Source organism: Camellia sinensis, chromosome 3 (assembly GCF_055761805.1).
Source record: "Camellia sinensis isolate YWXY chromosome 3, ASM5576180v1, whole genome shotgun sequence".
Taxonomy (NCBI): domain Eukaryota; kingdom Viridiplantae; phylum Streptophyta; class Magnoliopsida; order Ericales; family Theaceae; genus Camellia; species Camellia sinensis.
The window spans coordinates 30,258,800-30,274,774 of NC_138963.1; the positions used below are offsets into that span (position 1 = coordinate 30,258,800).

Below are 15,975 nucleotides of genomic sequence, written 5' to 3' on the forward strand. Positions count from 1 at the left end.
TGCAAATTCAATATGGGTTGTTAACGCAAGTTCTTGTTTGTAAATGGAACAGTTAGTAGTTCTATAGATGCAAAAGAATAAAATTGCCACCAGGATAAATAACAAGGATCTCACATACCAAACTTTGTAAGTATTTTTTTTGTGATTATTTATGTGCTGTATTCATTTGAATGCTTGGTATTCATTTGAACTACACAACATCTCCTTCACTTGCACGCAGAAAATGAACTCTTGCTTGTACATGCCTGGAATGATATTGAGCAAGCCACAAATAAAAGAAGTTAAGAAATATGAGTATAGCAAGCTTATTCAACATGTGGCAGCAATCCAACTGAAAACCATAAGAGACAAGCTAACATTTTTTAACTTCAAAGCAGTGAGATAAAACGAAGCATGTGCATGTTCTCCAAAGAAATCAAATAATAAGCAACATGGGGAGATCAGAGTTCAAGAAAAGGGGAAATGAGATAAAATGAAGCATATGCATTCTCCATCAGTGCAGTCATTTTTCAACCTCCAAAAAATTCCACAACATTTTAAAGGATTTAGCATCATATATATGTGACATAAAAACTGACTTCCCAATGACTACAGAACATAATAAATCACAACTGCTTTTACATCAAGAAGGCGAGAATCACAAACAAAAAGACTAAAAGGAAAAATCAATATCATTTTTGGAAGGCATCTTTATAATCATAGGTGGCATCATCAACTTACTTCTCAAGGCTTCTTTATCATCACAAGAGGCTAAAACAAGATTCACTCCAAAGTCTTCAACCTTTTGGGCAGATTTCATTTTGTCATGAAACCATTGCATGTTGAAGTCCCTATTGCTATCATGCTCGGCAAACCTTCAATCCAAATTCAACCAAAAATAAGACCACACAATCCCAACCATATAAAAAAATTTATATTGTTTAATATAAGCTTATATAGGTGTAGAAGTGATTGACACAAAGTTTAAAATAACTAAAGCCTAAATGGGTATGGAAATATGGAATTAGGAAATGGTACAAAAGATTGTATAGCAAAAACAAGTAATGTCAACACAAACCTAAAGCAAAATCACCAGCCTAAATACTCTACCCCAGGCCTGCTAACCAATCTCCCTAATGCAAACTTTGACTTTTTGCAAGTTGAAAATAATATTATTAATTGAAAAATCCAAGGAGGGGGCAAGATACTTTGATCCACATTGCAATCCTTAATTTAATAGTGTCACACAGCTCCCCTATATATGGCTGTGAGGCCTTAAGAATGCAATTATTCCTTTATTTCGAAATGGACTAGAGCATAGCCAAAGGAATGGCCTTCCAGATGATATTATTCTGTTTTTAAATTTTAATACCAGCCTACCATTATAGTATGCAATTCACAGAGCCAGGTAGTACCCATTGCAAGCCTCACCATCTGATAATATGAGACCAAACCTTCTAGATAAAAGGACAAAAGAGCAACACATGGTTTAAGTCTTCCCCCTTTTCATTACAAAAAATCAAGTTTACATTAGCTTCACCACTTAGAATGCTTCATGTGATAGTGTTACTCATGCATATATCTAAGGTGTCTTGTATAATAACCGATGTAAAAAAAAGTTAGTAGTCAAATAAAGCTAGTAAAGAAATGGTGATGAAGAAGGAAAGCCTGCAATGCAAGGCAAGGACTGAATTTGTCATAGTTAGTAATGTGATAGGACAGAGTGATAACTTCTTGAAAATCAACAATATTTTGTCATAGATATATTATGAAAGCTGATCCATTTCTGGATAGATAAGCTAAAGTTGATTAGGTTTTAATTGTTGCCTTTTGTTTTGTTAGTGCCTTGCCCTGAGCAACAGATTTACCATTCGGAAAAGGTATAGCTGTATTAAAGAAGAATACTTAGATGATTAGACCTCATTACTTTGACCAAAAATAAGAGAAAGAGGGACAGCCTTGAGAATTTTCATTATCTATAATAGAAAGCAAAACCAACATGAAACTCAAGAAAACTTCCACCTCTCACACCCACCAAACTCAACTACGTAAAACAAGGATTTAAGGATATCACATCCACACTCTTTTTGATAAAGATACAACCAGCAAGTATGAACCAATATAATCTTCCATTGGCTCACAAGAAAGGTCTGAAGAACAAATTTACTAATGTAGAAGACCTACAACACAATTTGATAAAAACAAGAATCAAATACACAGGTTGGGAGAAAATACACAAGAAATAATGGGAAATAGGCACAACAACCAGGTGGGAAGCATCAATATTAAAAGAAACATGTTTCATATAAAACAAAATCAACGTAAATATAACAAAACAAGGTGATTGGATTTTTTATGAGATTAAGAAACAAGGACTAGTAATAAAAATTGGGCAATATTATGATGATAGTCTATATCCAGTGCAACCTACAAGCATAACAAACAAAAAATAATAAAAATTGGGAACAAAGGAATAAGAAATAAGAAGTAAGAAGAATACACTAGATGGCCCTCGTGTGAACACGTACACACGAATCTCTCACTATTTGGTGGAACTAGTGTCTAGTAAGGAACTATTAGAACAAATTTTAGTGAATGGATAAATTTTTTTCGTAAGTACTTTTTTGTGAATGAATGAACGAACTGGATTTAGGCCAACATTGTTTCCTTACTCAATTCCTCAAAGAATTTCCACATATCTAAAAATTTAATACCCTCATTTTCCCCCAGTTCAGAACTACAATTGCCCTACAAATCCATTACTCTGAACAGATATCTTTCTACCAATTTTTGAAAGTTCAAACCTAGTAAAAGTCTACAAATTAGCTTCTTTTTTTTGGGACAATATTAGGGAATCTCCAGCCCTTGACACAAAACTATATCAAATTCAAATTTAGGTATTAAAAAAAACACTCAAAAACCTCTCTACTGTCAAATTGAGTTTTACCCATTTTTAACCCAAATTAAGAGAGATTTCAAATTTACAATTTATTCATAATCTGAGTTTATCGTGTTTCATATCAAATAAAACTGAACGTAGGAGTCATAGTTTTTTAGTGTTTCTCTTATTTTTCATCTAGTTTTTTTTATTATTATTTTTTCTCGAGAAACAAACAGAGTGTGAAGGAAAGACGGAAGCAAAACCTAATTAGAGGACACGTTGTGAGGAACGGCGTAAGATTTGCGAATATCGATGGTGCCGTCGGGCAAGATAGAGTGGAGAAGAGATCCAATGACTCGCTCGGCCTAATCGGGTCGCCGGATGTAGCAGTCACAAATGTTGAAGATCACCAGAGGATGGACCTTCAGTGCTGAGAGAGGTCGTGAGGATGCACGGTCGTGAGGTTTGATTGTTGTGAGGTTTGTTGATTTGCGGTGGTGAGGTTTACTGATAGAGAGGTTTTGTGGTTGTGGTGTATACACAGAGAGGGTAAAAGTGTGAGACACAGGCGCGAACCGGGATTTATTCCCTCTAAAATTTTGAGCTTCCACGACTAAATGATTTATTTGTCGGGAAATGTAAATAATTTCATGCCATTTGGCGACTAAATATTATTTTGGTCGGTAAAAAGGATTAAAAAAAATCTGACTAAATATTATTTTAGCCTAAAGTATAGGCTATTGCCGACTAAAATTGTTTTAGTTGCTAAAAGTAGTCATTTAGCAACTTAACATTTTGGTCGCCAATTAATTTTATAAATTCAAAATTTTCCCACCAAATAGTTTAATCCTTTGGCGACTAAAATATTTTTTGGTCGCTCAAAATAAATTATTGGCGACCAAATATTTGGTCGCCAAAAGTCTAAAAGTAATATTTTGTTTTTCATTTGGCGACTAAAAAATTTTAGTAGCCAAAACTATGTATACAACGACTAAAACATTTTTTAGTCGCCAATTGTGGCATTTTTAGCTACTAAATTTTTTTTTAGTCGCCAATAATCAATATTTCCTGACTAAAAAAAATTTGTAGCTAAATATTATACCTTTGCCAACTAAAAAAATTTTTAGTGCCAATTCCACAAGTTTTGGCGACTAAAATTTTTTTAGTCGCCAAATTAGTCACCAAAAGTGCATTTTGTTGTAGTGTTCATAGAAGTCTCAAAGGTGTGATGTGTGTAAGACTTTTGGTTATACCATTAATTTGTGCCCTGAAAAGCCAAAGACTGTAAACCCTCTCCCTTTCAAACAAGAGAGTGGAGAGTTAAGGAGACTAAAATATAAATTCTGACTAAATGGGAAGTGAAGAAAAAGGAGAAAGATGGTGGACAAGGTTCAATGACAGTGATAAACAAAGAGAGAGAGAGAGAGAGAGATGCACTGCCCTCTCAACATCTAATGCCTTTGATGTCCTTGAATCGTGTGATATGGGTGAGTTAGGATATGGAGAATTAAGTCAAGAGCTGTTGTGCCAAATGAAGAGCCTAAAAAATAGAGGGAGTCCATCTCCAAGTGGCCCCAGTAATGGGGAGACTACAAGGGAGGATAACAAAAGAAAACTCAAAGCGAAACTTCATAATTTGAAGAGTGCTAGAGAGAAATTTTGAATCATTTTTGTTATGAATGTTGTGTTTGTCTTCTGTAGGTTTAGTTTTATTTTATTTTTTGATGGAATAGTTTTGTTTTTATTTTTTTGTTCACCCTACAAAATATGTGTATTGAATTTTATTGCATATTTTCTTTTCTTTTTTTTGTTATAATATGACATACTTATCAAAAACAATAAAATAAAATAAGCCTCCAAAATAAGATTACAATAAGCCTCTAAAACGAGTATTCCTACTGTTTCCTAAATTGATGCAACGACCACTGCCACACCCCCACCCCCGCCCCCACCCCAAACCCCAACCCCAACCCCAAAATCAACCCAATTAATGCACAATTTGAGCCTATACCCACAAAATCAAACTCATCAGGTGTAGACCCCTTTGCTACAATTATATATGTAACCGTGTAATGGCAACATCTTTTAGAAAAACAGTAAAAATATAAACTAATATTGTATTTCCTGAAGACCATTGTATAGTAGACTAATGTTAGTGATGTAGCACGCAACCCGTGAGCACAATAGTAGTGTCCTTATTTTATTGCTTATTTTATTGCCATATTTTCATTTTTGGCAATTGCCTTATATTTCCTTATCTTTTTGGTAATTTCCTTCTCTTTCCAAATCTGGTTGTTTCTTGGTTAAAGTTAGGTCTATGTTTTGCTTATAAATATTGGGTGTAAGCCTTAGCGCTCTTCAGTTCTGATCATTAATATATTTTGAGTTTTATACTCTTTTGTTCCAACTTTGGTTATTCTTTGTGAATCAACTATTGTTGAGCCTTTAAACTCGGTATTCTTTGTGAATCGACGGGTCTAGAGAGGAATCTTATTTCCGGTATTCTTGTTTGAATCAACGGATTTTAAGATTGTTACTATTTTACGACTCGCACTGCATCAATTGGTATCAGAGCGTAGGCTACGATGGCACCAAGAAGGCGGCCCATGGACGACGTTTATGAAGCTGACACCACGAGGGTGCAACAACAAATTGATGCCCTAACCGAGCAACTCACGGCGTTACAACAACAGCAGCAGTGCCAGCCACATCCAAACCCACGGTCTATGGAAGACGAAGAAAGTATGGAGGAGGTAGATGACAACCCTATTGCTAGAAATTTCCGTAGGGAAAGGGTTCGACAAGGTACAGAAGCAAATTCACGTCGGTGGGACGTAGGTCTGAAAATTGACATCCCTGAATTACAAGGCAGTGTTCAACCCGAAGGCTTCTTGGATTGGCTTTTTGTTGTTGAAGAGGTTCTTGACTTCAAGGAGGTTCTAGAAAACAAACGAGTTTCCTTGGTGGCCACACGCTTCAAGGAAAGAGCAGTGGCTTGGTGGCAACAAATAAAGTTAACTCGAACCAGACAGGGAAAGAGTAAAATTGCTTCTTAGGAGAAGATAAAGAAACATATGCATATGGCGTTCCTTCCTCATAACTATAAATGCATAATGTACCAACAATTGTAGAATTTACGGCAAGGGACGAAGACGATCGATGAATATACCACTGAGTTCTATCAATTGGTGTCACGCAATGGCCTTGCTAAAAACGAAGACCAACTTGTTTCCAGGTACATCGGGGGATTGCAAGAACAATATCAAGATACCCTGAATTTATTTGATCCCTATTCTATTTCTGAAGCACACCAGAGGGCTATACAATTAGAGAAAAGGTCAAAGCGTCGCTTAGGGGGTACTGGATGGTCAAATGGAAGCACTAGTGGCAACCGTAAGCTACCCCCCAATGAACCGAAATACGAGTACGAACCTACCAGGGGCACGGTGGAGCACCACACAATCTGATACGGCTGGTAAACCATCTAGAGGACAGTCAAATAGGAACCCTATTACTAGTAGTGGTATGAGTTGCTTCAAGTGCGGAGAAGTTGGTCATCGCGCTGCAAATTGCAGAAAAGTGATCAGGTTGGCAAAGGCCTATTTATAGTTAGCGAAGAGATTATTGAAGATGAGACTAATGAAAGTCTGCAAGATCCTACCAACGAGCCCGAGGCTAGTATTTATGACAAAGAAGAACGAGTTGCTGGCGATGATGGTCCTCTATTGGTTGTGCTCAGGGCCTGCTTTACTCCCTGAGAGGTTGAAGGGAATTGGTGGTTACGAAACAACATCTTCCAATCCATGTGTACCATTAGTGGGAAGGTGTGCAAGTTTGTAATTGACTCTGGAAGTTGTGAGAATGTCATTGCGGAAGACACTGTCACAAAATTGGGAATAAGTACAAGCCAACATCCCAACCTATACAAACTGTCATGGCTTCAGAAAGGCAAAGAGGTAACGGTCTCCAAGCGTTGTTTAGTCTCATTATCTATTGGTTCTAACTACAGGGACAAGGTGTGGTGTGATGTAGTTCAAATGGATGCTTGCCATATTTTGTTAAGAAGGCCTTGGCAATTTGACCGTGACGTGTTACACGATGAACGAAAGAACACTTACTCCTTTGTATTTAACAAGATTCGTATTGCTCTTGAGCCTCATAGAGAAGAAGCACCAAAGCTAGCCCCTGAGAAAAGTTCTAGCTTATTGCACCGGTTCTTGGAGGAATTGGCTGAAACAGGAATGATGTTCGTGCTAGTAGGAAAAAACAATGTTGTAGAGACTAAGATCCTTGAGCCTGTGATGGCTCTAATTGCAGAGTTGCATGATGTATTTCCTAAGGAGTTACCCCCAATGCTACCTCCTATGAGAGACATACAACATCAAATTGACTTGATTCCAGGATCGAATTTGCCAAATAGACCCCACTACCGCATAAGTCCAAAAGAGCATAAAGAACTTCGCCGACAAGTGGAGGATTTGCTAGCCAAGGGACACATCCAAGAAAGCCTCAGTCCATGTGCCGTGCCTGCACTACTAACCCCCAAGAAAGATGGTTCGTGGCGCATATGCGTCGATAATAGGGCAATTAATAGAATCACTATCCAGTATAGGTTCCCCATATCTCGGTTGGATGACTTATTAGATCAATTAAGTGGAACAACTGTGTTTCGCAAATTGGATCTCAAAAAGTGGTTACCACCAGATTCGGATTCGAGAAGGGGATGAATGGAAGACAGCCTTCAAAACTCGAGAGGGACTTCATGAGTGGCTAGTCATGCCGTTTGGTTTATCAAACGCTCCCAGTACTTTTATGCGTGTGATGAACCAACTATTTCGGCCTTTTATAACGAAGTTTGTTGTTGTTTATTTTGATGATATTTTGGTTTATAGCGCTAATAATGAATTGCACCTCCAGCACTTGCGCCAAGTTCTGTTAGTGTTGCAGGAAGTGAACTTTTATGCTGGTACCAACAAGTGTTCATTCTTAACAGATACTGCCTTGTTCCTCGATTATGTTGTATCTAAAGATGGCATCTTAGTTGATGAAAGCAAAATAAATGCAATTCGTGACTTGCCAATACCAAAAAAATTCACGACGTACGAAGCTTTCAGGGGTTGGCTTCGTTCTATCAGAGGTTCATTTGCCATTTCAGTAGCATTATGGCCCCACTTACGGACTGCATGAAGGCCGGTCAATTTTATTGGACAAAAATAGCAACAGAAACACTCCAGCAAATCAAACAGAAGTTGACTTCAGCACCAGTCCTCATATTACCGTATTTCTCTAAGCCCTTTGAGTTACACTATGACGCATCGAAAGTGGGCATTGGGGCTGTTTTGAGTCGAGGGGGTCACCCGATTGCATACTTTAGTGAGAAGCTTAATAGTTCCAAAGGTAGCTACAGCACTTATGATGTGGAATTTTACTCCATTGTCTAAGCCCTGAAGCATTGGTATTCTTATTTGTCCCAAAGTGAATTCATTTTATTTTCTGACCATGATGCTTTGAAGCACATCAACAGCCAAGACAAGCTTTCATCGAGGCACGCCAATTGGGCAGCATATCTGCAGCAATTCACCTTTGTTATTAAACACAAATCCGGGACCTTAAACAAAGTGGCTAATGCACTTAGCCACCGTTCATTTATGCTTATTACTATGAGCAATACGGTCCTTGGGTTCAACTCCTTTCAAGAACTACTGTCCGTTGATCCCTATTTCTTTTGTATTGTTGCAGAAGTTAAATTAGGTCAGAGGTCGGACTTTCTTCTCCATGACGGATTCCTCTTCAAAGGCAACCAATTGTGTGTGCCTGCATCAAGTCTTTAATTGAGAATTATCAAGGAGTTGCATGAAGAAGGCCATGTTGGGCGTGACAAGACTCTGTAGCTTGTGGCTGGTTCTTACTTTTGGCCTTCTATGAGGAAAGAAATTTTCAAGCTTGTGGACGGGTGTCGCATCTGCCAAGTATCCAAAGGATCCGCAACAAACGCAGGCTTATACATACCGTTACCCGTGCCCAATCAACCATGGACTGGCGCTAGTATGGACTTTGTTTTAGGACTTCCGCATACTCAGCGAGGTTGTGACTCCATCTACGTAGTCGTGGACAGGTTGTCAAATATGGCCCATTTCATTGCTTGCAAAAAGACGATGGATGCTGTAAATGTGGCCCAATTATATTTTCGAGAAATCTATCATTTGCATGGGCTCCCTCAGTCCATTGTATTTGACAGAGACACCCAATTTCTTAGTCATTTTTTGAGAAGTCTGTGGTGCTTGGCTAATACAAAGCTTGATTTCAGTAGCGCCTATCACCCTCAAACTGATGAACAGACAGAAGTTGTCAATCGTTCTTTAGGCAACCTGTTAGGGTGTTTAGTAACGGATCATTTGAAATCATGGGATCACAAATTGCACCAAGCAGAGTTTGCTTACAATCGCTCTGTAAATTGAAGTTCGGGTTTTAGCCTTTTCTATGTCAATTATGGCTACCAACCTCGGGCCCCGCTAGATTTAGTACCTGTGTCAGATTTAAAGTGCATTAATGAGAAAGTAGAAGAGCTTATTCACGACCTTCAGGAGGTGCACAAATTGACCCAGTCCAATTTGCAACAATCAATAGCCAAGTATAAGCTGACTGCCGACAAGAAACGTCGATTGGTTGAATTTGAAGTTGGCGATTTGGTGTGGGAAGTTCTTACAAAAGACAAATTTTTCAGTAGGTGAATATAACAAGTTGGCAGCACGAAAAATTGGGCCCCTTGCCATTTTGGAGAAAATCAATTCCAATGCCTATCATTTGAAGTTATCTAGTCACATTCGTACTTCGATGTGTTCAACGTTAGATACCTCATTCCTTATCACGGTGACAACTCCGACACCGAGGCTGCGAATTCGATGGTGAATTCTCTCCATCCAGGGGAGGATGATGTAGCACGCAACCCATGAGCACCACAGTAGTGTCCGTATTTTATTGCTTATTTTATTGCCATATTTTCATTTTTGGCAATTTCCTTCTCTTTCCAAATCTGGTTGTTTCTTAGTTAAAGTTAGGTCTATGTTTTGCTTATAAATATTGGGTATAAGCCTTAGGGCTCTTCAGTTTTGATCATTAATATATTTTGAGTTTTATACTCTTTTGTTCCAACTTTGGTTATTCTTTGTGAATCAACTATTGTTGAGCCTTTAAACTCGATATTCTTTGTGAATCAACGGGTCTAGAGAGGAACCTTATTTTTCGGTATTCTTGTTTTAATCAACTGACTTTAAGATTGTTACTATTTTACGACTCGCACTGCATCAGTTAGGGATCTCAAAAAATTTATCAAAATTTCTACCACATATTTTACGACTCGCACTGCATCAGTTAGGGATCTCAAAAAATTTATCAAAATTTCTACCACATGTCTTATATGGATGTGGGACCCACACCATATGAGACATTTGGTAAATTTTTTTGAATCTTTAGCATTTTTGTTGTATGTTATAGATCACATTCAAAGAAAAAAAAAAGAATCAATGTTAAAGCAACTAGAACAATTGGCAAATCGTTCCCAAAAAAAATGCTCATTAGATTTGCTCCATTGTATTTCGTCAAGTTGACAAAAGCACGAACGATAAATCAATTACAACTCTTAATAGAGGGGAAAAAAACAGCTACACAGAGGAGGATCTCTACTACAATTATACATTCAAACCTTAAAATTGTGATGCTTAATTACATTAAAGAAAAAGAGGGAAAAAGATCAAGATTTTTCATTGTTTGGGTCCTTTTCTGGGTGAATAATTTGACGAAAAAGAGCATCATTTGGTGGCAATGTACTTGAAGGCGACAGTGATGACAAATCTTGGCCGAAGGGTCAGCATGTCGTGGAAGTGGTGGTAATGCAATTATGAAATGTGTGTTGTGTTGCTGATTTTACCATATTGCCTAATCAAATTTTGTGTTCTTTGAAAATTAGCCCTAGTGCCGTTAGCCAATTTGGATGGGGCGGACAGAGGGGCTACATTGTTGCACCTAATTAACTTGAGGGACTAAAATTGTGCAATTATAACTTGAGAGACAAAAACGATACAAAGGATAAACTTGAGGGACCAACAAAATAACTAATCCAAAAAACTTATTTAACACAGGCAAATCATACACTAATAATTTATTGAAGTGCAACGGGAAAATAACACACTGGAAATTTAACAACAGTGAAATGAGTAATTAAAAAAAAAAAAAAAACAACGGGAAAATCACACGCCCATAATTATTGAAGTGCAAAGGCAAAACCCAATGCAATGGGGTACATTGTAAATTAAAGTGGATGGCAAGCATTGAGTTACGGGCGGGCGGCTTTATTGAGTATGTTGTCAATGGATTTGAGAGACTGAATGGCCGTCTGAATATAGTAGCTGAGAGCTCCAACGATGGGAGCAAGGGGATCGGCAGCGATTTCTTGCTTCTCATCCTCGTCCACAGAGGGCAGTGGCTTGCTGGGATCCTCGTCAAATGACTTGGCCTGCTCAAGGTATGCGTCCATACGCGGTGTGGCAAACATGCGCAGCTTTTCCACATCATCACCTTTTGCAGCATAACGCTGGCGATTATGGGAAGTCTCTGAAGAGAGTGCGAAAGGACGCCCTTGCTTTTCGTAGATTTCCTGAGATTTCATCAACCTTTTTATCTGTTGCAGCTCAGATTTCAGCATCTCAATCAACGGGTTAGACTCATCATTAACCACGTCCTCCAGCAAGTTTTGGGCTTCAACCAGCTTGTCACGAGCATTGTCCAGCTTCTGGTCGTCAGCCATGACTCTAGCTTCTTTCATCATCTGTGCAGTCCGGAGACGGTTCTCCTCCATCATCACCTCCTCCCTCTCTGGCTCCACGGATGTCCTGCCGGTGCGGCTTACTGTAAGGATTATCGGATTGGCATCAAACAATTTCCCACCAGAGCTGTACGCGCGTTATATGCACACACATATCCATTATATTTGTCAGATCGATCATCAAGTCAAATAAAAACATAATTTATTCTACTAACTAGTAAATGCAGAGATTTGATAATATTGGTAACACCTGACCTGTAGGTGTAAGTGATTTCAAGGACATCCGAGCCTGCCGGACTACTAGCAGCAGGGAGAAGAAGGTCCACTATGACCTTGCGTACCTCTTTAATGTAAAGATCGCCAAATGAAACAGTCACAGAGCCGGCAGCATCGTCCTTGGATTGTATATAGTTTCCGGCAGACACCTTAACGATTGTGGATTCGACCCGTGTGACGGTCAGCTTCAGATCCTGAACAACCACTGTGAGAAGCCCAGCCAAACACTGGGAAAATGCAATACTCAAGTTGTCCTGGTTTCGAACATCTGAGAACGTTCCTCCCACGCTGTTGTTTGCGATGGCATTGAGCACCTATATTGAACGGGAATTACTAAAGTTATACTGCTACAACTTTTGCAATTTTCTTTTAGAAAAATGCTAACCATCACTCCAATATCCACAAGTTTTGTATACTGGTTTTCCCACGTCAGTGTTATAAGGAAAAATAAATAAATTATGAGTGTTTGCCCATTCAACCATTACTTGTCAAATCAGCCAGTACACACAACCCGAATATAGCAGCTTATGTGGAGTGTATGTGTAGGGATCACCTAATTTACTAAAGGAAATTCCAATATAATAACCAAATTTACTCCCTTGTTTCCGCCAAGTATGGATCACCCAAGACCCTCTTGTCCCCTGTAAATCAGCATGAATGAAATTATTTTTTTAAATACAACGTACCGTCGGATCATGGTCTGCGCCAAAACCGAATGTGCACACGGGCACGTTGCCGACCGGAACTTGGGCAGCATCACCACCTGCGTTTTGCTGACCATCAGACATAAGCATAATGCCAACCGCACGCCCGCTAGTAAGTCTGCGGTCATTGAGCACTTTTAAGCCCGTTTGAAGGCCAGCAGAGATGTTTGTGCCACCGTTAGCAACTAAAGCATTGACCAGTTTTTCAATCTCCGCTTGAGAATTTTCAGTTATCTGCCGCAATGGGCACAACCTGTGGGAGCCCCCATTGAATGTGACAATCGACAAACGATCAATCACGCTAAGTTTCTTGATCATGAATAGCATAGCAATTTTCATTTTTTCTAACTTCTCTCCTCCCATGCTACCGCTGACATCTAAGACCGTCACAAGATCCACTCCAGATCTGTCGTTGCCGGATCCTGCCCCCGTGAGCTCCAGCATCACCTTGAATTCGCTTTCTTCCAGTGGTGCCGTCGTCTTGTTGATGATTGATGCCTTTGTTTTTCCTGCCAGGAATGCCGCAGGTTTTTCCCCTGAAATATGTCATCATTCCAAAACTCAAATCAACAATCAACAAAGCATTCTAGTATGCTATAGGAGTATATACAGCCGATAAGGTGCATAAAGTGTTGGAAATGAACTTGCTACACATGATACATTGTGCAGAAGCATGCAGCTTCAATGGAGCTTCTATGGTCAAAGGGTCAAAAACTTAGACATGAAAAAGAAAATGACTCCAGCCATAATTTACAGATAGCTCCACCCATGCTTTCACACTGGTAAGAGCTTCTGTAAATAGCTCAATTACTAGCTTAGATTTATATAAGCTGATAGAGGGAAAATCTATCTCCCAAACATTGAGAGATTTGACAGAGGATGAGTACTCTGTTTCTTGTAAGCTTTGATTGAGATATATCAATACAATTGTGTGGCTTTTCTTTGTAAATTCATAGAGTATAAATGGAGAAACGAAGAAAACATAAACCTGAGACATCTTGGCTTGCAACAATCGGCTCATCATCATTGAAGCTCATTTTGCCAAGAAAACTGATACACCAATTGAATTTGCTGAACTTTCCTTACTCCCATCTCATCACTTTCAACCTCAAATAAATATATAGAGGGAACTATTGTCAACGAAGACTTTCTTGTAGTCTTTTATTATTATTATTATTGTTTATTTTTTATTGGAATCTCCATTGAATTGAAGGGAGCAAACAATTTCTTCTAGTTGTCGTTTATTTTAGTGCGTGAATATGACAGCCCCACTTGTTTTGTTTTGTTTTTCTTTTTTATTTACTTTTTCTTCTTTTGCATAGGGAAGGTTGAATTGAGGGGAGCAATACTACGATCGGGTATACACTAATTAATGCACACGTTTTCTTTTTTTTTAATTCTGACTATTTTTTGTTTTTACATTTCATGTTTTGTGTATCTTTTTCACTCTACTCTTTATTTATTTTTTTGCTTCTAATCATTTTTTGTTTATACAAAATTTTATCTTAAAATGATGTGATATTGTCACTTGTAAAAAATAAAATAAAAAATTAAAAAATTAATGGTCTCTTTATTATAAAGTGATAAATCAAAATCCAACCAAATCGTAATTAATAATTTTATTGTATTGATTTTATGTTTTTATATTACTGCTCTTTTTTATTTTTCATTTTTAATATTTCATGGCATAATGATACGCATTAATTGACCAATGGTATAGAGTATTATTTCAAAAGTACCTAATAGTTTTTTGTTGACCTAATAAAGTTACTGCCATAATTACAACACTACCAAAAAAAAAAAAAAAATTACTCTCTCCGTCCCAATTTATTTGTCCCTTAAAAAAAATCTAACTTATTAAAGAGTCATGCAATCATTACATTTTAATTTAGATTTTGAAATATATTTTCCGCCATTACCTTTTATTTGAATTTTAAAATGTGTTTATAATGATTTATAAGGGACAATTTTGAAAATATAATAAAAATTAGCATCCCAAAATAGAAAGTAGACAAATATTTTGAGACAAATTAAAATGGAAAGGTGGACCAATAAAATGGGACCGAGGGAGTACACTTTTAATCTATTTTTTCAAACCTGTTAAATATGCATAAATAAGTACTTTTTATTATGAAAAGGTAAATATTAATGATGCATGTTTATCAATTTAAAAAATATTTATATAAAAAAATTGGCCAAGTGACTTTTTTTTTAGATGGGGTCAAGTGATTATTTAATTTGTATTGATTGACATAAATCTAACGTAGCCTAAATAGTCGATCATCTCATAAATTTTTTTAAAAAAAAAATTTGAATATCTTACACTTTACGGTCAACTTAAATTTCTCATATGCCATCAATTGACAAACCAAATTTTATTAATATGATAATATTTTTCCATATCTACATACTGAAATAAATATAAAAATTTATATATTTCGTTTCAATTTTTTTACCACATCACCTTAAATAAAGAGAGATAGAAGATATGTGGGAGAAATGAATAGAGACAAAAAGATAAGATTGTTATATGAGTTGACAAATTGTGATAGGATGAATTATAATTACGCATTTCATAGATAATGTAATTATACTTGACTGTAAGTAGAATTTTTGTAATTTTAGAAAATTCATTTGTTTTAATTTTACCAATTGAGTTATTATATATCTATTTTTTGGATGACCGGGTGTTTTAACCATCTTACGCGCAACTCGACTAATATTATATATTTATTCGATGATTGCTTAATAGATATTATATATCTATTTGTTATATAATACTTAGGACAAAACATTAATAGCCAAAAAAAAAAAGGGGGGTAACTCATCCCATGTTCGGGATGTTATATTTTTTTATTAAAAAGTTAAGAAACTAAAGCGTGTTAAAATATGTTGAGTTGGGGGTTGGTGATGTGCCTATAGGCACAACACAAGTGTTGTAACACCCATGGTGTGTGTCTCAAATCTATTTCAATGATTGGATATAGCAATTCCAGTTTTGATCCGACCTTTATTGTATTTTGAACTCGGGTTTCGTGGTTTAATATTATTATTCATGTCGTTTTCCCTCCTTTCCCCTTTGAGTTTGAGTATTGGAGTGCCTTAGGCATGTTTGGAACAGGTTGGTTGCTAGTTGGTCAAATTGTCGTTGTCTAGAAATTTGCTTCTTCGCTCGAGCGTAGCTTCTTACGCTCGAGCGAGTTTTGTGAGTTCCCAATACTTTTGCAGGCCAGCAAAGATACTGGGAGGGTAGTGTTCTTCGCTCGAGCGACGTTATATGTCTGTAAAACTTCTGGGAGTATGTACTCTGCGCT

The 15,975-nt window shown here is 37.3% G+C and overlaps 1 protein-coding gene and 1 pseudogene across 1 annotated transcript; one reads left to right on the top strand and one right to left on the bottom strand.

Annotated features, from left to right (window-relative positions):
• Positions 1-6,663: 6,663 nt before the first annotated feature.
• LOC145821402 (uncharacterized) lies at positions 6,664-8,691 on the top strand (annotated as a pseudogene).
• A 2,297-nt stretch (positions 8,692-10,988) lies between these two features.
• On the bottom strand, positions 10,989-13,805 carry LOC145822434 (uncharacterized). Its single transcript, XM_082919437.1, has 4 exons — positions 13,650-13,805; positions 12,644-13,197; positions 11,937-12,271; positions 10,989-11,808 (listed from the first exon to the last, which is right to left on the bottom strand). Exons 1-4 carry the CDS (start codon positions 13,696-13,698, stop codon positions 11,193-11,195), a joined length of 1,554 nt encoding a protein of 517 aa, XP_082775563.1. The 5' UTR covers positions 13,699-13,805; the 3' UTR covers positions 10,989-11,192.
• Between the last annotated feature and the right edge of the window lie 2,170 nt (positions 13,806-15,975).